The 24,158-nt window shown below is 45.0% G+C and overlaps 4 protein-coding genes across 4 annotated transcripts; all 4 read left to right on the top strand.

Annotated features, from left to right (window-relative positions):
* The first annotated feature begins 669 nt into the window (after nucleotides 1-669).
* Nucleotides 670-3,594, top strand: mterf4 (mitochondrial transcription termination factor 4). Its single transcript, XM_080546714.1, has 4 exons — nucleotides 670-692; nucleotides 1,193-1,616; nucleotides 1,869-2,053; nucleotides 3,158-3,594. Exons 2-4 carry the CDS (start codon nucleotides 1,382-1,384, stop codon nucleotides 3,551-3,553), a joined length of 816 nt encoding a protein of 271 aa, XP_080402840.1. The 5' UTR covers nucleotides 670-692; nucleotides 1,193-1,381; the 3' UTR covers nucleotides 3,554-3,594.
* Nucleotides 3,595-6,397: 2,803 nt separating this feature from the next.
* LOC308172182 (putative G-protein coupled receptor 148) lies at nucleotides 6,398-7,378 on the top strand (the record flags this gene model as incomplete). Its single annotated transcript, XM_080547092.1, has 1 exon — nucleotides 6,398-7,378. The coding sequence occupies one exon, from the start codon at nucleotides 6,398-6,400 to the stop codon at nucleotides 7,376-7,378; it is 981 nt and encodes a 326-aa protein (XP_080403218.1).
* A 2,095-nt stretch (nucleotides 7,379-9,473) lies between these two features.
* On the top strand, nucleotides 9,474-13,666 carry LOC308172181 (putative G-protein coupled receptor 148; the record flags this gene model as incomplete). The annotated part of the gene is made up of 4 exons (XM_080547091.1): nucleotides 9,474-9,790; nucleotides 10,037-10,297; nucleotides 10,693-10,855; nucleotides 13,271-13,666. The coding sequence occupies 4 exons, from the start codon at nucleotides 9,474-9,476 to the stop codon at nucleotides 13,664-13,666; spliced, it is 1,137 nt and encodes a 378-aa protein (XP_080403217.1).
* A 6,504-nt stretch (nucleotides 13,667-20,170) lies between these two features.
* On the top strand, nucleotides 20,171-21,058 carry LOC308172180 (lysophosphatidic acid receptor 4-like; the record flags this gene model as incomplete). The annotated part of the gene is made up of 1 exon (XM_080547090.1): nucleotides 20,171-21,058. The coding sequence occupies one exon, from the start codon at nucleotides 20,171-20,173 to the stop codon at nucleotides 21,056-21,058; it is 888 nt and encodes a 295-aa protein (XP_080403216.1).
* Between the last annotated feature and the right edge of the window lie 3,100 nt (nucleotides 21,059-24,158).

Here is a 24,158-nt window from a genome sequence, read left to right as displayed (position 1 = left end):
TTTAGGAATATATCCTGAAACAGGAGTGGACGGTCATCAAGTGAATACATATAATACAGCCAAAGATACAGCACTAAAATCTGTGTACTACATATTCAACATGTCATACTGTAGGTGGGCTTTATATAGCATTACAATATCAAGTTCAAACAAGAATGTAACATTGCCGATAAAACCTTATAATAGGTCATAAGCATGAGACTAGTTTCACTTCAGAAATATAAAATGCACTGAAACCTCAAGAAGAGGTTTGGACACTGACATAGGAGGAACTGGCTAAGGCGAATGGTCTGAATGCATTTCCCCCCGTTGTTTTTTATCTGTTTTAATACGTTAAAGCAGAATTATGTTAATCAAATAAATAATGTAAACTGCTTGTTATTGTATGGTTTTATTGCAAAATTGTAAATATATTTACAATATTTTAATATTTTTATTTAAGTCATGAATAAATGATTTTTCACAATTTCCAAGACTGTTTTCCTTGTCGTTTCTTTATCAATACACTAAACTGTGCTTTGTACAATATGGGTAAAATTTACTTTATACATTATATATCTGTATTGAAAAATGCAATAATACCTTCCGACTCAAAGCTTCTCATGAGTCGGAACCTTTCTGAAGGTTCCAGTGACACGAGGGAAGTCTTTTGCAGACGGACAAGCATGAGCGTTCAAGTCGCTGGGCGTCAGGTGAGCTGTCCTCCTAATTCACACAATTTCTTGTTTCGCTTCTGCCAAATGATCACGTTCATCACGGTAAAGTAACAACGCTTATAGATGCAAAGTCTAGTAATGCAGGCATGTCTAACATGCACGTACAAGTGTGTTAGTTAGCGCGTTAGACCTCCGCTAGGTCAAGTAGGGGCCAGAATACACGGACTTGGTAAGATTAACCTGTCACTATGCGAATGATAGCTCGTGACGTTAGAATTATAAGGTTCTATCTCCATTTTTGGTCAAAATTGAGTTTTTTTACTTAATCTGATCCATTAGGTGTTTATTAATGCCTGTGTGGTGTTATTTTTAAAATGTTGAAATTTTTGAGTTAGTAATTAATAAAATACAAAGGTTCCATCTCACAGAACATAATGGAATGTAAAAACTTTGACGCTCAATATCTCTGAACTACCCTAAACGGAGATAGAACCTTATCATTCTAAGCTCACGATATGCTACTATCTATTCTGTAGGTTCTTCGATGGACCTTGAGAGGTGCACGTTGCTCTGCCTTGAAACCAGTTGTGTTGGGTAGACACCATGTCCTCCGCTGCTCCACTCTCAACCAGAGCAGCAGCTCACACCAGCAGAACAGCTCCGATCTGTCCCAGCCTGTCCCTCTACTATCGGCCAAAGAGCTGTCCCTGCGCTCCTTCCTCAGCATGGGTTTCACAGACACAGAGGCACAGGAAGTGTACGAGGCTACAACCACCAGAGGTCGAAGTGGCCAAGGAGGGGTCGAACATGTTCTCTCTACTCTCACGCCGCTGTTCGCCCTGGGTCTTAAGCCCTCCAGTGTGCTGAAGGTGATGGAGAAGTGTCCAGAGCTGTACCGCGCCAAGGGGGCCGACCTACAGCAGCGCATAAACAACCTGCGGAAACAAGGACTGGTTGAGGGTGAGAATGATAACCGGGTCTTTGTTAAGGTCACCACTTAATTAACCGTCTTAATGGATTATAGTGCTTTAATTAAGTGTGACTTGAATCAGAGATTGGGTTAGAAACCAGGCAGATACATCGATTTGGATCGTTCAATATTATAATGCTATCCTATATGATTGTAGGTTATGTTCTACATCTTTTTTATTTTTTTTCTGTGGCTAACTTTAACAATATCTCCCTTCTCTGCAAACCTGCCTCTGCCTTCAGGCAGCCTTCAGAGGGTGGTGAGCTACTACCCTCAGATCCTGACCCTACATGTGAAGAGGCTCAACGCCGTGGTGAGCTTCCTCAGGGAGAGGTGTCTGTTCACCGGCCAGCAGGCCACCGACATCCTCCGGGAGTCTCCAGCCGTGGTGCACGAAGACCTGGGACAACTGGAGTACAAGTTCCAGGTCAGACCGAATGGCAGTGATAACACTGCAGTGGCATATGGCATACCTTATGTCTAATGTTGACAATATTAGTAAGAGTTGTTGTTGGAATTGCATTTACAAGACACACTATACTTTATTGCCACACAACCATGGTTGGTGATTATTTGTTTTTACTGCACAGCATGGTAGCTCTGAAACGCAAAGAAACATATAAATAGAATACATAGTGTAGTACATGTAAATATGTACATACAGCCCCACAACAAACATATACACACACAGCCCCACAACAAACAAATGTGTGGTGGCCTGGGAAAACCCTTCACATGGTGGCATTTTGACATTTTCATTTTTTTATATTTCCATAAATTAGAAGTTCTCAGCTATTCATAACTGGTTGAATGACTGAGATAGCCCTTTATTTTAAAAAGTTATGAGCATTTTAATGTATCATGTCAAAAAAAGTGAAAGGTAAGAAATGCTGCCCCCATGCTGCCCCCGACCCCTTTCTCCTCCGGGTCGGGGGAGGAGCCTATGCAGATCAGCCGGTCTCGTTTGTCTGCTTGTGATGCGGTGTTAGTCTGCTCGCCTCGTCGGTATAAAACAAGTACTTTCTCTGTTGTTTTCTTAAAATGTTTATTCACCATAATGTAGTATGGAGTTCAAAGTACTAGAATACCACATAATATCAAAATCGCCAAAATCGCGATTTCCGTCTATTTTTGCTCTTTGCCACAAACGAACGCCAGCGACATCCGACGGGTTTTCCCAGGCCACCACACATATATACACAGCCCTACAACAAACATATATACACAGCCCCACAAAAAACCTATACAATACCCTATAGGCCGGTTTCACAGACAAGGCTTAACCCTAATCCTAGACTAAAAAACATCTTCAATGGAGATTTTACATTGAAAGTGTGATTTAGTCCAGGACTAGGCTTAAGCCTTGTCTCTGAAACCGGCCCTTAATTTTCCAGTGAGACAAGAATATATTTGTCAGTTTCTCATGATTTGTGAAAAAGTGGAAGTAAACATAGACAGCATTACGATGGCAGCCTGCACCATTTAGCCATAACCCCCACACACACACCACCATCTCTTTCCCTCTCTACAGTACGTCTTCTTCCGCATGGGGGTCAAGCAGGCGGAGATAATCAAGTCCAAGCTCTTCCGGGCCAAGTTGGAGAAGGTGCGATGCAGACACTGCTTCCTGGAGCGCAGGGGGATGTACCAGACCCCAGACAAGAAGGGCCAGACGCTCATCGTCAACCCCAAGCTCGTCGACATCCTCAGCGCCACAGAGAAAGCCTACCTCGCCGACATCGCCAAGGCAACGCAAGAGGAGTTTGACGTGTTCCAAAAGATGATTGCGAGAGAATGGCAGGAGGAGGAGGAGGAGGCGAAGAGGAACATTGAAGCTACGGGTGATGTTGATGAGGAGGAAGATGATGATGATGATGATGATGAAGAGGAGGGAAGGAGTGGTTACATTAAGAAACGAAAGAGATGAGAGAACGTGGTGGGGCTGAAATAACATATACATTTTTAATAGATGCAGCTATTTATCACTGTCAACCAAATGAATAAAGTATTTGTTTCCTTTTGATTTAATCCTGACTATTTCCTGTCTCCTTGGCGAGAGGGTTAGGGTTGGGGGTGATCTAGTGCTCCTTATGCCCTAGGCTGCTTTGAAGTCTCTGCCCTCCACGATTGACAGCACTTGAACAAACACTTGACAGTAAAAAAAAAAAAAAAAACTAGGTGTCTATGTGTCCCTGTTGGGATGGCAACCGCTGCCTCTCTCACTGTTCTCAGAGCTCTACCTGTATGACCTTCTCTTACTTAGCCAGCGTATCCATGACAATGATAGGATAAATGATCAACGTCAAGTTGCAGCCCATATTGATTGATTTCCCTGTGTGCCCTCTCCGGATGGTCTGGCCCCAGCATATGGCCTCCTTGGCGTTAGTGTCTACGCAGCATCTCCGGATATGAGTTGAGATAACGGCATCGACACTAAGATAATAGATAAGAATACTTTTCGACTGTCGTCGCAAAAGACACCTTCGGTATTACTGTAGTCCCGACTGTTAGGCAGGGGAAGGGGAGCGCCGGGAGCATTCCATTCCACAGAGGTCGTCTCCTTCCTTTCTGCCCTTGTTCACTCTCCCTCGCTGATCCTTACAGGGCAGGATAGGTCGAAGCAATATGGCGGAACTGGAGTGGAGAGTGGGAGAGAGAAATACTTCCACCTAACGTGAGACTTCTCAGATCAGCGAAGCAGCCGTGACTGAGGGCAGAGGGGGAGGGAACAACTTCCCCGAATGACACGTCCCCCGTGTTACTGTGAAACGGCTGAGTGGCCGATGTTTTCTACATCCCTGTATTATCTCCTGTGAGTCAACACTGAGTACATCAGCTGATAAGGCCAGTGGTAGAGAGACAGTCTGTCACACAGCCATTGATTTATAGAAGCATTAATACTAATGGATGACTGACTGACCGGCCACCCACAGATCTGAGTCTGACAGCTGTGGATTAGGTAAGAAAACCAAAACGGGCTTTTATTTGTTGTCGAGGGGAAATGGTTTCATCCGAGACACGTCACCTTTGGTAAATCGATAATTTTCTTTAACTTAAGTGCTTTCAGGGTTTTTTCCTGTTTTCCTGTTTTGTGTTGAGGATAATTGAGGGAGAAACACTTATGGAGACAGCTTGTAGAATAAGAGCATGTTTGATTATTTGACCATTAAAGCAAGTTGTTATGTTGTATAATTCATTTTGTGAGTGTTTAGCTGTACCCTATCGGTATATTGTCTTTCAGAACAGCTAAAGAAATCACTTTTATCTTTTAAGCTGAGCAGAAGCAGAAGAAATCCCTATGTTCTGTTCTCAAGAGGTTTGAGGTCTCTTGGCTAAATGGCTAACTGAATGAATGAATGAATGAATGGTCTTTATTGTCATTAATACAGTACAGGTACCAAACAACGAAATTTGGGAGGGGGGGCTCCCCTGGTGCTAGGAAAAAAATACAAAAAACAAGAAGGGAAAAGAGCTGGTTTACATAAATAAAGGCTATGTACACTATCCACTATACTATACTATACAAATAAAACACTGTGCTGTACTCTATGCTATGCTATACCTATTCTAACATTTCCTATCTCTTGGTTGACAGCACATGGTCATGTAACTGTAACCTAATCAACTTCACTTATTCAAATTTGCTAGTTTTGGCCCTTCTGCATTTTTTTCTTCCCCAGGTTGTTTTTGTAAATGACAATGTGCTGTCAACCATTTACATTACATATATTTCTGACATTTAACAGACGCTTTTATCCACACATTTATCAAAAGTAAGTGAATTATCGATACATAAGACATAAGAATCGACGCTTTCTTTTTTTCATCATCAGTGTTCCTGGTGAAATAAAAGTATATGACATTGTAACTACACTCAAAGAGCAAAGTCTGATTTACGATGCATAATGGCTTACGTGTGAATTCATTAAACATTAGTCTTGATTATTTGACTGTACAAAGAAATGCAAAGCAGCTGACATCAAGTTGCAGTCCATTAACTCCTACTACACACTGCCAGAGAGAGACTAAAATGTTCCATTCTCATATGTTGTTGCATGGTTACCCAATCAGATATGATAATGCTCATCTGATGTAGATTCCCTCATAGACACTGCGCTATTTTAATGAAAGTCCATAAACTGCCGATAAGATCCAGCGACCTGAGATAAGCTCTCTCAGAAGAACCCCTCTGTTTGTTTGGTCTGGTAATGAAGTCACACAGAGAGTCATCATATGGAATACATACACCCCATAGGGCGTATGGGGCGGCTGTGGCGCAGGAGGTAGAGCTGCTGTCTAATGATGGCAAGGTTAGCAGATCGGCGTTTGGAGCCCCGGCTGGCCACATGTGGAAGTGTCCTTGTGTCCTCCACTGAACCCCAAATTGCTCCCAGTGAGCGGGCCGGCACCTTGCATGGTAGCTTAGCGCCATTGGTGTGTGAATGTGTGTGTGAGTGGGTGAATGAGAGGCCATTGTAAAGCTCTTTGGATAAATGCGCTATATAAGTGCAGTCCATTTACCATTTACCATAGTAACATGTTTCAATCCACAGGAGCGGTGCTCAATAGACAAACAAAGGACCGTCTTCACAAACGAAGATCCACTCGACAACGTTAGAATCCTGCCCGATCCTTGAAACCACAAGAGGGACCTGGTGAAAGTACTGTAACAACCGTTGAGCTGAGCGAAAGGAAGTGTCGTCATCAAAGAAGAATCTCTCTCCACTCGTACCACTCACTCCACACCCCCCCGGTCTGCAGACCTGCAGCCATGGCCCAGTTAGCTTACCTGTTCAACATCTCGCAAGAGTGGTCCGAGGGCCTCCGCAGATGGCACATGGAGCTCTTCCTCATCCCCGCCACTCTCGTCACCCTCGCCACCCTGCTGGCCAACCCCGTCCTCCTGGCCTGCATCCTGCTCACCCGCTCCCTGCGCCAGGAGACCCGCTACCTCCTCCTGGCCAACACCCTGGCGGCGGACGTCCTCTTCCTGGTCCTCAACCTGGCCATCGTGGCCTGCAACGCCCTGGACCTGGCCATCCTGCGGGTGGTGTGCGAGCTGCTCACCGCCGTGACCGTCACCACCTACTGCGCCGCCATCCTCACCGTCACCTTCATGGTGGTGGACACCTACGTGGCGGTCCGCTGGCCCCTGCACTACAACGACCTCCTGCCCCCGGCCCGCACGCGACGCATCCTGGTGGCGGTCTGGGTCGTGGCGGCCCTGTACCCCCTTTCCCTGGTGATCATCATGGAGGCGACGGAGGACAGCGGCGGCGGTGACAACAGCGCCACCCAGAGGCCGGCGGTGTGCCTGGTCCTCATCTCCCTGGGCACCTTGGGACAGGAGATGTTGGTGGGCGGGGTGCACATCTACTTCTTCGTAGGGGCTTCCCTGTGCACCCTCCTCATCATCTACTGCTACGCCCGGCTCTACATGGTGACCAAGACCCAGGGCATCTGGCGGAGCCGGTACTCCCGGGCCCGGGTCACCCTGCTCCTCCACGGGGTGCTCCTCCTGCTCTACTTCATCCCGGGCCTGGTCTTCACCGTGGAGCTGTATCTGTTCAGGAGGCCCAGCGTGAGCCAGGACCTGCGCCTGTGGGCCAACACGCTGAACATGTGCGTGTTCATGCTGCTGCCCCGGGCGTGCGCCCCCTACGTGTACGGCCTGAGGTACAGGGAGGTGTCGGACACGCTGCTGCACCTGCTGCACAGGCGCAAGAGACTCAGTCAGATCACTGTGGTCTAGAGATACGTAGCCCCCCCCCCCCAGGTGATCAGGCTCTATTTCCGCCCAGACGATCAGGCTCTACTTCCCCCAGGTGATCAGACCATACGTCCCCCCCAGGCGATCAGGCTCTACTTCCCCCCAGGCGATCAGGCTCTACTTCCCCCCAGGCGATCAGGCTCTACTTCCCCCCCAGGTGATCAGGCTCTACTTCCCCCAGGCGATCAGACTCTACTTCCCACAGACAATCAGGCTTTACTTCCCCCCCCAGGCCATCAGGCTCTACTCCCCCCCCCCAGACGATCAGGCTCTACTTCCCCCCCCAGACGATCAGGCTCTACTTCCCCCAGGCGATCAGGCTCTACGTCCCCCCCCAGGTGATCAGGCTCTACTTCCCTCCCCAGATGATCAGGCTCTACTTCCCACAGACGATCAGGCTCATGAACAAGCCTACTGTAGACAATTGACTATCATCCCCAAGCACACCTCATGTATACAGACTACCTAAAGCTTAAGCTCATGGCCACTTTACTACTTGAACTATCTATTGTATTGCTAGTTGTACTGCTAATTGCATCCTGTACTATTGTCACTTTTAATTTGTTTTATCTTTAATTATGCCTATTGCCTTTTTGTCAGCAAATTGTCTGGATACTGCTAATTGTATCCTGTCTTATTTGTCACTTATGTCCTGTACTATTGTCACTTTATTATCTTGAATTATGCCTTGTTGTTTTGGAACCGAAGCCTAGAATTTTACTCTCTTACACTTGTATGTGACGCAACAATAAAACTTGAAACGTGGAACCTAGAGGGACACCTTCTAGACATTTAGAGAAGAAATCAGACTTTGAGAAACACCAGCTTGAAGAGGCATTCATGAGACATGTCCTGTAGGACCCTGATTTGTTTTGATTAATATGTTTTTATATCTAAAACTCAGAAAAAGAAACATATATGAAACTGCCTGTGTGTTTTATACGTTATTACATATTTCAGACACCTTCTAGAGGCTAGACACTAGAAAAGACATCAGACTTTGATAAACACTAGCCTAAAGACGCATATTTGTGCTTTTTGCATCTGTTTTTCTGTTTGTTTGTTTTTTGTATCCCTTGACTTAAAGTATGTAGGGCTTTATGGAGGATAGGGCTTGTAGGGCTTTATGGAGGATAGGGCTTGTAGGGCTTTTGTAGGGCTTTATGGAGGATGTGGTAGTATTGTGGGTAACTGTCCACAAACGTTTTATCTTTCCATGATCATTTGTCAACATATCTACTCATTTTCCACTGCCTACTGTCTCCAGTCTCATGGTTAGTTCAATGTTGTTCAACTTACAGTCAGAGGGTTCCTTACCTTAAACATGGTCTCTGAGCCAGGACAAACTGTATTTCATGGTTCCATGGAGTTGTTTAAATAGTTAGCGGTGGCTAGAGATATCTGCTAAGTTATTAAAGCTGTTTCTTTTGGCCCATAGACTACTTTCAAAGTAAGGAACTGATCTGAAGTTGAACAATATTGAACTAGCCCTTAAAGGTTACTCAATAAGTGTCACTCAATAAAAGATGTTTGTGTTTATAAGTGTTCAAATACTCTAAAGTGTCCCTCCTCAATCTAACACTTGATATTTGAATGACATTTGCAGATCCACTTATTATTCAACAGTGACAAAAGTATTTTGCCTCTTTCTTCCTTTTTGTCTTTATTGCTCTCATTCTAGCCATCATAGAAACCACCCTCCCCTCCACTCCTCTCCCCTCCTCTTTGCATTGTTTCGATCTAAACTGGAAAGGTTGGAATCAATTTTACACAACTCAAAGGAACACATAACTGTTCATAATGTTACTTAACACATTATAAAAATATAAACAAACCGCACAAACCCTGACACTTATTGGAAACGCAACGAAAATACACTACTTCTGTCCATTAGCCTCTGAGGCCTTGTTTACACAACGCTGGGTATCCAAGGTGACCATTAACACACGGATCGGTGCTTTTTCGAAGACTTCGCACTCACAGCCAATCACCTTTGCTGGAGACGGGAGACAGATAGGAGAGCAATATAGCACTATAGTCTCCCCTCCTAACTCACTCAGTGCTGAGAGATCTGGAGATGGTGGAAGGTGGCGTACGACAGCAGGTGCTGGCAGCAGTGACCGGGCCTGAGGAGGACTTGGTCCTGTCTCTCCTGTGTACCTTTGGGAACTGGTTCAACAGTTCCGGCTATGGTCGTCAGCACCTCAGCCGGGGGGGCTCCAATGCCTCCTCCTCCTCCTCCGACCGCGTCCAGAAACAGGTGGAGATCTTCACCCACCATTGGAAGGTCTTCCTTCCTCCGCCCCACACGAGGGCGCTGCAGGCGTGTCCCATCTTGGTGTTCCTAGCCGTGTCGTTGGTGGTTCCGGTCATCCTCGCCCGCGTCCTGACCAGGTGAGTCCCCCCCCACCACCATCACCCCCACCTCCCCACTCCCACACACCCAAATATCCTACCTCTTCTTGACCTCCACCCTTACACACTTGAAAACGTGCTACGTCAAACGCAGCCATCCGAATGCCTTCATTGAAATTACTGATTTATGATTATGACATCGTCCCTCTGTTTTTCCTTTTCCTTGTGCTCTGCCCTTCTCTTCCTTCATCATCATCATCATCATCCTCATCATCATCATCATAGCCCCCAGATGCGCCAGGAGACGCGTTACCTGCTCCTTGCTAACGCGTTGCTAAGCGACCTGCTGTTCGTGTCTGTGTACATGATCAATACGTGCCTGAACGCGGCCGGGGTGCTGATGTCACAATGGGCCTGCGGTGCCCTGCTCTTCCTGCAGGGGGTGCTGTTCAGCGCGGGGATCCTCACTACCAAGGCTATGGTGCTGGACACGTCGCTGGCAGTGATGTGTCCCCTGCGCTACCTCGCCCTGTGGCCCGTGTCCAGGTAACGGTGAACACAGGCTGGGTCGTCTTAATCAGTCATATCAGGTCTTAGCACTGTTTTCCTATTGGTTGATGATAATGATGATGATGATGATGATGGCCTCTCCCTGTCTCTTTTTCCACCTCACCCTCCTTTCTTTCTTTCTGTCTCTCTCTCTCTCTCTCTCCATCTGTCTCCTTCCCCCACTCTCTCTCTGCCCCCCCCCTCTCTCTCTCTGCCCCCCCCCTCTCTCTCTCTGCTCCCCCCCCCTCTCTCTCTCTGCCCCCCCCCCTCTCTCTCTCTGCCCCCCCCCCCCTTCTCTCTCTGCCCCCCCCCCCTCTCTCTCTCTGCCCCCCCTACCCCTCTCTCTCTCTCTCTCTGCCCCCCCCCCTACCCCTCTCTCTCTCTCTCTGCAGGACCAGGAGGGCGATGGTGGGTATCTGGGCGGTGTCCATGCTGTTCCCAGCAGCGACTGTAGGCGCGTTCTTGTGGCACCACTCCACTGGACCCTGCTCTCTCCACATCTGCTCTCTGTCCCTCTTCCTGGTCCTCACCGTCAGCCACTCCACACCCATGCAGGTAGCCAACAATCAATCAACCAATCAGTCAAACTAATTCCTTCTACAACAGCATTTTTGGATACTGGATTCTGATTGGCTAGCAACAGTGGTAAATATCTCAACAACCCACAGTTCAGACCGCATTTCCAGTATCAATGCGCCTCCCAATCAATCTGATTAAGAACACCTGTGCTGACCTACAATGCAACCGTGGATCTTGTTTATGGGACTATATTCTGTGGCGGAAGGATACATCATTTATTTTTTATATTATGCGGTGGCTGTTGTAGAAAAGCAATCTACCATTCGAGGGCGGGGGTTGTGGACTCATTTACCACTGTACAGAGCTTTCCCTGTACCAGTGGTAAATGAGTCCACAACCCCCTTCCTCTCATGGTAAATTGCTTCAATCTAGTAGTCCTGTAACACGCCGGTTTAAACAATAGAGGGCGCACTCCACCAAACGAATCGTATGGGGAGCGTCCTGTCGTCACATCTTCTGTGACTTGAGTGTGTCGTATCGATTCAGCTGCAGTGTCTCAAGTCAGTCATTTATTGACGCCAGTAGATGGCGCTGTGCACCTGAAAGCCATTCCATTGTATAGATAAACTTATCGATGTCAAACCCTAGTGCGTTGACTGAATTGGGGACGATACCTTCCCAACTCATAGGAAGTCTCTCTCCCACCCCTCGTTGACTATTTCCCACTACTCATGCTGTCACGAAAGCAATGCATGGGAAAGATAGACGGTGCCTCGTGCACAGGGGCGGACTGGGATCAAAAAACAGCCCTGGCATTTGCGACACAACAGCCCTATTTCCAAACGCAACACGCAACACGGATTGTTAACATAAAAAGTCAGAGGACAGATGCCAAACTACCGACATGTTTGCTGTAATTATATGTATTATCAGTAGGCAGTCATCAGTCAATATCTCTTTCAATAGCCTTTTCACACCGAATGTACTTTTTTGTGCTATTTTCGGCCCAATACATGCGAATTTCGGTGCATTCCTACTTCCAACTACACTTGCTCCCTGCATCCAGTTGTTGCTGCATCGCTCTCATCAAATTCCCCCATTCTGAAAATGAAAGCAGTGTAACGTTAACTGCTGTTATAAACGGAATGATGACATGAGGTGCGTGTCCACTGGCGATATAGAACTGACTACGATAGTTATGGAGATATACTCCAGTTCTACATCGTGGAGCTCCGCTACCTAAAGCTCTGCTCCTATTGGTTTACCCTGCTACCTAAAGCTCTGCTCCTATTGGTTTACATACTCCAGTTCTACATCGTGGAGCTCCGCCCCATAGGGGAGCTCTGCTCCTATTGGTTTAGGGCCCTGGGCATCCGCAATGCAGAACTGCGTAGATGGCCCGGCCGATATAAAATGTTTTGGGCCGCGGTCTGCTGAAATAAGTTATTTTCAATGAAAATCACCAGAGAGAAAATTACAAATATACATATATTTTATATAATACATTCTGAGCGGCCCAGAGTCTCGCGGCCCTCCTGGCATTTGCCAGGCTTGCCCGGTGGCCAGTCCGCCACTGCTCGTGCATGTTAAATACACTGTGGAATACACTGCTCACAGCGCTCTGGTTTCAACTGAAATCAGTTAATTTCCGAACGGTCAGAGAGCACCCCGGGTGCGCTCCGGCGCTCTCAGAGCGTATTTGCGAACGCAACCTCTGTTTTAAACCCATTACATGTGTCTAGTTGTAGATACCATGTAACTGTAACAACATCAATAGTCAATAGTCCTAACCTTATTACTATGGTAGACTGTGGTCGTCATCGTCATCGTCATCATCATCATCATCACCAGACCTTCTGCTAGCATATCAGCCCAGTAGAGCTCTCAGTCTCAGGTCTTCTGACGCTGGTTTTCTTTGTGTACCACATGTACAAAAGAAGAGATTTGGTGAGGCTGCATTCTCATTTTATGCACCCAAATTGTGGAATGCACTGCCAGTTTGCATTAGGGATGCAACCTCAGCAAATTATGTTCAAGTCAAGACTAAAAACCCATCTTTTTAATATTGCCTTTAAATGACTAAATAATTAAATTATGACTAGGCCTATATAATGATTGGAGCACTTATAAAGCTAATAATATATGTTATTATTATGATTATTATTATTATTATCATCATCATCAAACCGTGAGCTTAGAATTATATGGTTCTATCTCCGTTTAGGGTAGTTCAGAGATATTGAGCGTCAAAGTTTTTACATTCCATTATGTTTTGTGAGATGGAACCTTTGTATTTTATAAATTACTAACTCAAAAATGTCAACATTTTAAAAATAACACCACACAGGCATTAATAAACACCTAATGGATCAGATTATGTAAAAAACTAAATTTGGACAAAAATGGAGATAGAACCTTATAATTCTAACGTCGAGAAATTGTGCTACCCAGGTGTCCATGCTCCTGACCGTGACAGGCATCCTGCTGATCCTCCTCCTGGTGTTCTCCGGCTACGTGGCTCTGTACTGTCGCACGCGCGTGTCGGGCGTGTGGAGTGGCGAGCGGCCGTCCCGCGCCAGAGGCACCTTCCTCGTCCACTACCTCCACCTCTTCCTCTCCTTCTGCCCCATGCTGGTGCTGGTCATCGTGCTGCTGCTCTACGCCCGGCACGACGTGGTGGACCTCCGCGCCAACCTGTGGCTCTCCCTGGTGGTGTGCAACGTGCTGCTGGTGTTGCCGAAAGCGCTGGCACCGTACCTGTACGGACTCCGCTACCGGGACCTGCGAAGGCCGCTGCTCAGCTTCTACGGCCTGAAGAGGCCCTCCGTCGTCACCCCTGTCATGTGACGCGAGGGGTCAATGCACGTCACCCCTGTCATGTGACGCGAGGGGTCAATGCATAATGCACAATATTGTGATGAGGAGTAGGAGGTTTGTGTGAGGTGATGTAAGAGTGGCAATGCCTTGAGTGTACATAATGTACAGAATGTTGTGTGTGTGTGTGTGTGTGTGTGTGTGTGTGTGTGTGCGTGTGCGTGTGCGTGTGTGTTGACCGAATTCTCACAAATCGAATTTCCTTGCAAATGAACAATAGAAGTATCGTATAGTATAATTGTACACTTATCCATTTTTATCTACTGTATCAAGGTGAGGTGAGTGCCACTGACATACTGTAATTACTATACTACGAAGGCCTGGTCTGGAGGGGTCGTTTGGTGATGGTGTATCTATCTATCACTCTGAAGGCAGTGACTGACAGATGCACCGTTGACTCTTAATGAAGTTAAGTAACTCTTAATGAAGTTACAATGTGTTTATTGGTGGGAGGGAAACATTGAGGTCTCTCTTCCACATTTCAACTCTGTTGAACATGAAAAAAATAAAAAGAATAATTCTTCCGAGCAGAGATTACTTTTCTTGCGATGACTGATGGACAGATGATTCACTTACTTAGATAAATGTTTTTGCTGTAAGTCGTTTTGGATAAAGGCGTCTGATAAATGCCAAAAATGTAAGAGCAGGAAGCCACTGAAGGTGGTTATTATCTGAACCATCATAGAGCCTGGGTGGTTGGCAGGGAGACCACATCACATCAACTTCCCCTGCAGAACTGCTGCGTTAGATACACACTCATACATACCCCGATTACTATCATACTTATTATGCGAACGACACGCTCTGGTCATTCTTGTACGGTTGAACACCCATGTCAGTTGAAGTCATGACCATGCATGCAGTGACTGAAGACCCATCTCCTCAGGCTACACCTTAACTGTCCCTCCTGAGACATCTACTACCCCCCTGCACTGTTTCTCCTGAGACATCTACTACCCCCCTGTACTGTTTCTCCTAAGACATCGACTACCCCCCTGTACTGTCCCTCCTGTGTCTTTAAAAAAAACGTCCTTCTTCTAGCACGACGACTGCCAATGGCTCCAGGCCTGAGCATGGATTACTTTTTCCTGCGATGACCAGTGGATAGTTGATTCACTTACTTAGTCAAATGTATTGATTGTAAGTCGCTTTGGAATATGGCATCTGCTAAATGACCAATACATGTAAATAGTCAATGTAAAACATGTTCACATACTAGTGAAGATGTCATCCAGTGATAGAAGTGGATGTTTAGTGTTGTACCTGTGATTGTTGTTGTAAGCATTGCCGATGCTAGTGAAGACTTTGCGGTAGACTAGACTTGTGTCAGAGTTGAAGGGTCCCACGGGACCGGTGTCAGTCAGAGCAGTGGAGAACGCCACCTGTGGTCTGTCTGTGTCAACAGGAGAGGAGGCGAAGACAGTTGTTCTCTATCTGTCTCCTTGTTTCTCCCCATGCTGCCAAATGACAAGAGATGTGTCACTTGGGATTGATAAAAGCTTTCTAGAGAATGGATTATTGATAATTGAGAGTATGGGCGGAACATTGCAGTTGCACATCAGCCTGACCAGAGGCGGATTTAGGATTGTAGGAGATCCAGGGCTTAGCCCAGAGGGAGAATATAATGTGCGCGCGGAGCGCGCCGGAACAATTTGCCTTCAACCTTCAACTTACCACCACCTTAAAGCGGACAAAAGGCTGTATTACAAAATAGACAGTAAACACACACACACACACAATTAACAATCCATTTCTCAGGTCGCCTCTTACAAGTATCTTGGGGTTTTCATTGACAACTCACTCACCTGGAGCACTCATGTAGACAGCATTTGTAGCAGATTACAACAACGACTACACTTCCTACGCCGTCTTAGAGTTCATGGTGTTGACCAAAAATGTATGCTACTCTTCTACCAGTCTGTCTTGGAGAGTCTCATCAGATACGGCATTACATCTTGGTTTGGTAACCTATCTGTACAACTAAGGTCCAAACTGGTCCGACTGATACAGACTGCATGGAAGATCATAGGGGTGAAAGACCACTCATCCCTGCAGTCTATTTTTGAACAGGCTACTCTCAGACAGGCTAATAGAATTCTCATGAATCCCTCACATGTCCTACATGCAGAGTATGAACTGGGAGGAGGTTCAGAGTCCCCCGCGCTAGACTAAATAGATTTAAAAATTATTTTATTCCCGTTTCTGTTAAACTTTTAAACTGCACCAGATGAATGTGAACATATCTTGCTTGTCGTTTTGTTTCCACTCTTGTTTTAATCAGGGCTGCCTTCTGTTTGTGTGCTAATATTCTGTATTGTCTGTTGCTCTTTGTTGGCTGCTGTGGGGTGCAAGCCCAATGCAAATTTCCCAGTGATGGGACAATAAAGTGACTTTTGACTTTTGACTTTGACACACGTCAGTCACCATCATTTATATTTGTATAGAATTACAGAATTGATGGGCTGAGGCTAGTTATGTTACAGTATGTATATCAGGGCAGACTCTGTGCTCACCACTTACTGTATATTGTATTTATAGTCTTGTCCTGTGTTATATGACGATATATTACATGTATTGTTGGCCTGTGTATAGTACTGTGAAATCAAATTCCCCCTGGGACATTAAACAAACTTAGTTAGTTAGCGTTACATCTTAGGATAGATTTGAGTCATGTTCTGTATACATACATACTACCATAAGGGCATACTTAATGTGGTTACTCCATGTTTACGAGCTGTAACATTAACGTTACATAATTCTTTTTCACTTGTTACTCAGTCAACCAGAGTGCAGATATCAAAGACTATCAGCCTGTTATTCACTTTATTTGTATAAGTATTATCCTTTGTTTGATTTCTTACCATGTACCGTAACAGTACCGTGCTATGTTTCATTTTCATTATAACATAACGTTATGTTATGATAGCCAGCTAGCATTAGCAAACCGGAAAAGTAGTGTCAGTGAGTCAGTCACCTTTCTAATAAGATCCACAAACCTGAAACATCATCTATGTCATCACTGCTGGTGATGTCATTGTTGTCAGCTGCTGATACTGCTGCTGCAACAGTTCTTGGTGCTTGTTTTGTTGAAAAAAACTTTCGGATATCCATCCTTGACGTCAGACTTAACAAGCGGATTGAAAACTGATTGAGATCACTTCTTCTTCAGGGCAGGGCAGGCTACGCAGTACGCAGGCTAATGTCGCGCAGCTGCTGCCTCTCTGTTGGACTCCGGTACTGCACGTTACTCACGAGAGTTTTTTATTTATTTTATTTTTAAGTAAAACATTCGGGGCTTTTCAGAAAACATCCGGGGCTTGAGCCCAAGTAGCCACCCCCTAGCGCCGCCCCTGAGCCTGACACCTTACAACCATTATTTGCTCACCTGCATTCTGTCTCTTCAGTTCCTCCACCTCACTCTCACTGGCTGTCACTCTGGCCCCCATGGCTGACAGCTCTGCTGCGTGTTGATAAAACGTCAAGCAAATATTTAAAGTTGCTTCACCACTATGTTCTGCAATATTTCGAACAACTGCATTACCTTAAATTCTCTCTCTCCAGCTCCTCCACATCTTGTCCCCATGGTTGACAATTCTGCTGCTGGTGCTACACACGCTAAATAAGTGAAACAAAATATGTTTCATAATAATGTCAATGCTCAACTGTCTTTATTTCATCCTCTTGGCTGTTATAGATTGACAACCAATGACTGTCATAAATGTACGTACCAGTATTCTATGTATTCAGCTCATCTAGCTACTTGGCTCTTCTAGAAGTGCAGCTCCACTCTCTGCTCCACCACGAGGACTTCTCTCTCTTTGCTGTATCACCGTGTCTCTCAGGTCCTTCAGCTCGGCCAAAACGTCAGGTTGGGTGGTCGGTCAAAGCGGTTTCTGAAGCACTCTGAAGACCCCTGGGGACGGAGGACCACTGGTTGAGAATCAATGCAGTACGTTTGACTTCTGCGGGCGGCTATATTGATTATCAAACAAATGTCTTTGTATTATTGTCTATCGTCTTGTTTTCCCACTTTGTATATTAACACACACACACACACGATTAGCATATTGGGGGCAATTAAATAGCTTTATATAAATACAATTAATGATTGAATGATTCTTTGAGGTTTGGTAAAAATAACCTCTCCTTAGATTTAAGTTTTTTAAAAATGGATGAATATGGGGATACTCATGTTGATATTGTTACCGTAATGCAGTAAAGCGATAAAAAAAAAATAAAGAATGTTTAGGCCCCCTCCGCTTGGCACACTTCTGTAAGCATAATCAATGACAGACAAGTCCCGCCTACTTTTAACGGCCAATAATATTGGACCCGCCCACTTTACCATTGGGAAACAATGGCGTGTTCAGTGCGCTGTCAGTCAAATCCATTCCTCTTGCTCTTTCAGAGAATTCGTGAGCTATCTCCGTTTAGAATGATAAGGTTCTATCTCCGTTTAGAATTATAAGTTCTATCTCCGTTTAGAATGATAAGGTACGGTTTAGGGGTTCCGTAATAAGGTTCTATCTCCGTTTAGAATGATAAAGTTCTATCTCCGTTTAGAATGATAAGGTATCTCCGTTTAGAATGATAAGGTTATATCTCCGTTTAGGGCAGTTCAGAGATATTGAGCGTCAAAGTTTTTACATTCCATTATGTTTTGTGAGATGGAACCTTTGTATTTTATGAATTACTAACTCAAAAATGTCAACATTTAAAAAATAACACCACACAGGCATTAATAAACACCTAATGGATCAGATTATGTCAAAAACTCAATTTTGACAAAAATGGAGATAGAACCTTATAATTCTAACGTCACGAATTGCCAAATAAATTAAACTCCGTACCACGTTTTCGCTACAACTCTGCCAGCAGTCTAGGTTCCTGCAGCCAGGTAGCCTACTGTCAGGGTTGCCAGATGGGGGGGGCGGGGGCGTGTTTACCGCCGAATGGGCTACTGGATTTAGCGGTTATAAACTGGTTAGGCTGTAAATTGTCGATCCCATCTGGCAACCCTGCCTACTATGCGTTGGCTGCTGAGGTGAGTGGGTCAGTAGTCACTACAAGCTTGGCATTTCATTTAAGTAAATGCTCGTGTGTTCGCCTGTCGCTTTTAAAAGCCTCATGTGCAGCATTGAATTACAGGTCACTAGGCACACTGTCATGTTGTTTTAGCAGTTAACGTTATCGGACGTTTTTGCTAGGCCAGGTAGTATTGTAACGTCAATAACGAGTGTTTGCAGCTCTCTGATTGTGCTACTGTATGGTTATTCTCACTGACTAGCTAACTACTGGTGTGTGTGTGTGTGTGTGTGTGTGTGTGTGTGTGTGTGTGTGTGTGTGTGTGTGTGTGTGTGTGTGTGTGTGTGTGTGTGTGTGTGTGTGTGTGTGTGTGTGTGTGTGTGTGTGTGTGTGTGTGTGTGTGTGTGTGCGTCTTTGTGTAGCCAACCATCATGGCAGAAAAAAGAAAAGTGAATTTTTTTGTGCACCAAAACGCAGAGTAAGAACCCTATGGCCTGAAATAGGGTTAAATACCTGAAAGAATAGTTAAGAATAGTTTTTTTTTCTTCACAAGAAATAAGCGAAATATGCTAATATGGAACTGTTGCATATGTCATTAGGCAGCAGAGCAGGCCAGAGCAACAAGGGACACAGACTGCAGAGCTGCAGACTGATAGTCAGGGACAGACAGGGAGAGACAGGAAGTCTCAGGTAAGTTTTAATTTTAGTTTTTGCAACATTATGGAAGGTTCTCAGCTCTCTTAAGCTAAACTGATTTGATTAAGGCAGTGGTTCCCAAACTGGGGTACGTGGAGGTACTACAACATCTGATTTGAAAGTGGCAAATAAAACTGTCTATTTGCAGTGCTGTCCTAGTCTTCATTCACTAAAAGTTATAGTAGAGATAGGAATTTATGAAATTAAGAGGTAAAGAAGGAACAAGTGAAGTAAGCAAGAAAACAAAGAGATCCAGGGGACTAGTGAGAAGAAAGTAGTACCAAGGCAGAGAGAGGAACTATTGCTGTAAGCTTTTAGTGTTTATTATCTTCAAATGTTTTCGTTACTGCAGTGCCATCATTACATTATTGTGTTGGATTTGAAGTAAAGGTGTTTGTGTTTGCATGCAAGCATAAAGATCCTCTGAATTAGTCATTGTATCAATTTCTGTACTTTAAGCTTTTTTATATTTTCAAATATGTCATCTGACTGGGGCCAACCTCTTGAGTGAAATTACAAAATGTACCTATGTTTCCTCTCTTGCTATAGCCAGATACAAGTATCAAACCACATCTTGGTGAAATGCACCAGAATGCAGGAAATGGCATCTACTCGACCAAAGTTTTCTGAGTGGGGAGAACCCCCTGACCCCCCTTTCAGTTGTCAGTTGTCCCACCCACATCTTTTGGGCGCCCGACGCCCATGCTCTAAAGATAAACCGCTTGCTGATTTTGGTGTCAGAGAGAAGAGGAGAGGATGTCTGTCAACTACAGCAACAACAACTGTTCCTCTGGGTCATGGCTTATGACGCCCCGTAGGTACGAGGTGTTTGCAGGGGTCTACAGCGTGGTCTTGATGGTCGGGTTACCGCTGAACGCACTGTCCCTGTGGATCTTACTGAAGAGACACGGGCTGACGTCGTCCAACGTGGTGATCATGACCAGTTTGGCGGTGTCCGACATCCTGTTGACCCTGTTTCTCCCCCTGCGTATCTACTACTCCATCACTAAGAGCTGGCCGTTCGGCGCGCTGATGTGCACTATTGCCGCTACGATGCACAAATCCAATATAGAAACCAGCTCTATTTTCATCACCTTTCTCAGCGTGGACAGACTGATGGCGCTGGTCTACCCTCTCCGTTCGCGAGGACTGCGCCGTCCGATGGTAACCCTGGCCGTATGTGTGTGCATCTGGATATGCGTCGCTGCCCTATCGACCCCCCATGCCATGAGATACACCGAGAGACTGAGAGACATCGGTGGCGATCGCTGCTATGTGATCGGTGACGGTAAGAAGTCGATGTATGGAGTTCTGGCAACGCTACTGCCCCTGTTGATTCTTCTGCACGTCAACGTGCTCTCCACCGTGCTGGTCTCCCGGACGTTGTACAGGCGTCATGTGGAACATGCAGAGGAGAACATGAAGGGTATCATGATGATATTCGTCATGAACATGCTGATGTTTCTGGTTTTCTTCATGCCCTTCGCTGTCGTGATGTTTTTGTTTGGCCTGGACATTTTGTGTTTAGAGATTGTTGAATTCACCGTGTGCCACGTCTCCATCAACTGTTGTCTCGATCCAATTGTGTACTATTATTCTTTGTCTGCCCTTGCGAAAAGAAGAACCGCAGGAAGAAATCCATAAGATTAGGAGCAAGGAGTGTGTGTGTGTGTGTGTGTGTGTGTGTGTGTGTGTGTGTGTGTGTGTGTGTGTGTGTGTGTGTGTGTGTGCGCGCTTGTGCGTGTATGTGTGTGTGTGTGTGTGCGTGTGTGTGTGTGTGTGCGCGTGTGTTAAATCCATAAGGGAGCAAGGAGTGTGTGTGTGTGCGTGTGCGTGTGCGTGCGTGTGTGTTCGTGTGTAAAGAGGGAGAGTATGAGATGAAGAGAACATGTGTAGTCAGCCAGTATGATTTGTTTCTCATAAAGAGCAGCTGTATATGACGATTTTGAAATAAAGGACTTATTCTCATGAAACAATTGTAGCCTGCTTGCCTTTATGACTATGTTTTATCCTTGTTATTTAGCAAGCGATACATCAGGGTATTTTTGTAGAGTGGGCACACAGGCCTGAGAACCCCCCCACCCACCCACCCCCCCCTATTCTCCCTAGAAAGGAGTATAATGACCAGCTAAACAACAGCGAAAGAGGCATGCTTGGATAACCTATGCAGAAAAATACACATTTAAAATGATGTCTAATGGCTATGGCAGGAAAAAGCTTATTTCAGGTGTTTAATGCAAAATGCTCCAGCCTGATGCCCCTCCATTATAGTAGGAGCAGTTTTGATATAACCTGACACCTTCAGGTAAGCAGTGGGGGTTTTGCAGATGCTGGTCTCTGAAGCTATGGGAAAACCCTGGTTTCAAATGACATTTCACAGAACCTTGCAAAAGGTCACAGCAACCAAACCATCATCCAAATCAACACTTTCAAGTGAGGTACTACTACTACGACAGTATGGAGGAGTATGCAGCGTATCGGTTTATCAGCTTATCTGGTTCAAATGATCCCCTGTGAGAGAGTGTGAAAGCGGGACCCACAATTTCCTGTTCCAACACACTGAAATCGAGGTAACTGCAGAGACACGCTAACACCTTTTGAAAAAGAGGAAACTGTCCCACTTCTCTCTCTCATCTTCTACCTCAGTAAGCTTCAGCAGTGAAGTGCAGTCATGTACAATATTATTAAAAGAGTAAGAAAAGAGTGCAAACTGTGACACTTTAAAATAATGTGAAAAAATACTTTCTTGTGCAATATGACAACCCTAGTTGACTATCTGTGCAGTATAGTACAGTGGATTGTGTACATAGCCTTTATTGATGTAAACCAGCTCCTTACCTTCTTGTGATTTTATGCATCTATGCTTTTTCTAAAATGTGTTTCTTTTTCCTTTCCTAAACACCAGGGGAGCCTCCCCTCCTAAATTTCGTTGTTTGGTACCTGTACTGTAGCAATGACAAATAAAGTCTATCTATCTAATAATTAAAAATCCTTCTGCTAGCACAGGGGTGGGCAATTATTTTCAGAATTTCAACACTGCAGGTAAAGGGAGAGGAAAACAGCTGCATTTCATCCCCAACCTTTTTGAAAACGCCTTGAAAATGCATCATGCAGTGCTCCTAACATGGATGAGTACCTGTGCCGGTGATCAGCTGATGGTTTGACTTCTTTCAGGGTTTTCATGTGTTCGAGATTGTTGCTGCCTAGTTGCCTTGAAATGAATTGCAACTTTGTCATGAAGGCTTTCACATGGCTATGCATTTCATGAACAAAAAGGCCCTTGCCCTGCAGTTGTGTGTTCAGTTCATTCATCATTGCAGTCACATCAACAGCAAATGATAAATCTGCCATCCAGTCCTTATCAGACAGCTCTGGGATGGTTTTGCCTTTCATCTCACAAAACTCCTTTATCTCTGATTTCAGAACCCAAAACCTTTTTAGCACTTTGCCCAGGCTGAGCCATCTGACAGCTGTGTGGTACCTGACATCACCATGTTCGCTCTCTTGCTCCTCCAATAGTGAAACAAACTGCCTGTGATTTAATGCTCGCGCTCTGATGAAATTAACTGTTGTAGTAACAACATCAACCACATGGCTAAGTTTTAGCACTGACTTGCACAACGCTTGCTGAATCTGATGAATAATACAATGTATAAACACCAATTTCTGCTCTGCGTTGAGTTCACTCACTTTATCTTGCATTCTTTTCAAAAGCCCAACATTTTTCCCTGTCAAATTCGGACATCCATCCGTAGTGACACCTGCCAGTCTGTCCCATTCGAGTCCCAGTTTGTCCATGCATGCGTTTACCTCGGTGAACAGATCACTCCCCGTTGTGGTTCCTTTCATTGGCCGGATTGCTGCCAGCTCCTACGTAAGCTTGAAGTCGCGCGTTTTATACGAATATAACAATTAGTAGTCCATATTTGTTTGAAAGTTCTGCGTTCGGCATCCACTTTCCTCTTTTTGGCATAAGCCGACATTTTCGCATTTTTCGGGGGTGACAAGGAAGGTAGACGGTTCAGGGGTGACACGGAAGGTAGACAGTTCAGGGGTGACACGGAAGGAAGACAGGTTGTCAATCACACGCATTTCACATGCACGATTGCGTGCACTGTGAGAATAAATGGGCTTCAAAATAAAAGCAATGCGGTTTTAGTCCACCCATGAGATAATTAGAAAATATAATATATAATAATAAATAAATCAAAAAAAAATGTATTTTCTAATGATCATGTAATCTTTCGCGGGCGGTCAGAATCATCTGGCGGGACGTATTTGGCCCGCGGGCCGTACAATGCCCAGGTCTGTGCTAGCACGACGACTGCTAATGGCCCCTGGCCGGAGCATAGAGTACTTTTCCTTCTATGACTAGTGAGTGGGTAGATGATTCACTTAACTTAGTCTACAAATGTATTGATTGTAAAAGTCGCTTTGGAATAAGGCGTCTGCTAAATGCCTAAAATGTAAATGCAAATGTCAGAAGAAGAAGAGTGTCAGAAAGAAGGAGATTCACTCAGAGAGCTGGTCATTCATTTCAATGAAACATTCAAAAAGATTAAAGCGAGTAGGTTTTAGGTCATTTATTCATTAATTAGTAAGATATTACAAGCAAAAATGAATGTACAGCAGGGAGAGAGAGAGAAGAGAAGTCATAAAGAGAAATGTCACATCCATTTTTAAGCAGTGTATTTTCTCAATATCATTCAGTAGGTAATCCCATAGTAAAAAAAACAACAACAAC

The sequence above is a fragment of the Nansenia antarctica genome (genome assembly GCF_963989245.1).
Source record: "Nansenia antarctica genome assembly, chromosome: 16".
Classification (NCBI taxonomy): Eukaryota; Metazoa; Chordata; class Actinopteri; order Argentiniformes; family Microstomatidae; genus Nansenia; species Nansenia antarctica.
The sequence above is the reverse complement of the archived record's forward strand: the minus strand, read 5'-3'. Positions and strand labels throughout refer to the sequence as shown.

Bases quoted from the DNA above. Each gene is read 5' to 3' on its own strand.
- mterf4 (XM_080546714.1), top strand. From the start codon at position 1,382: ATGGGTTTCACAGACACAGAGGCACAGGAAGTGTACGAGGCTACAACC. The intron at 1,617-1,868 runs GTGAGAATGATA...CTCTGCCTTCAG, and splicing joins GAAACAAGGACTGGTTGAGG to GCAGCCTTCAGAGGGTGGTG. The intron at 2,054-3,157 runs GTCAGACCGAAT...CCCTCTCTACAG, and splicing joins AACTGGAGTACAAGTTCCAG to TACGTCTTCTTCCGCATGGG.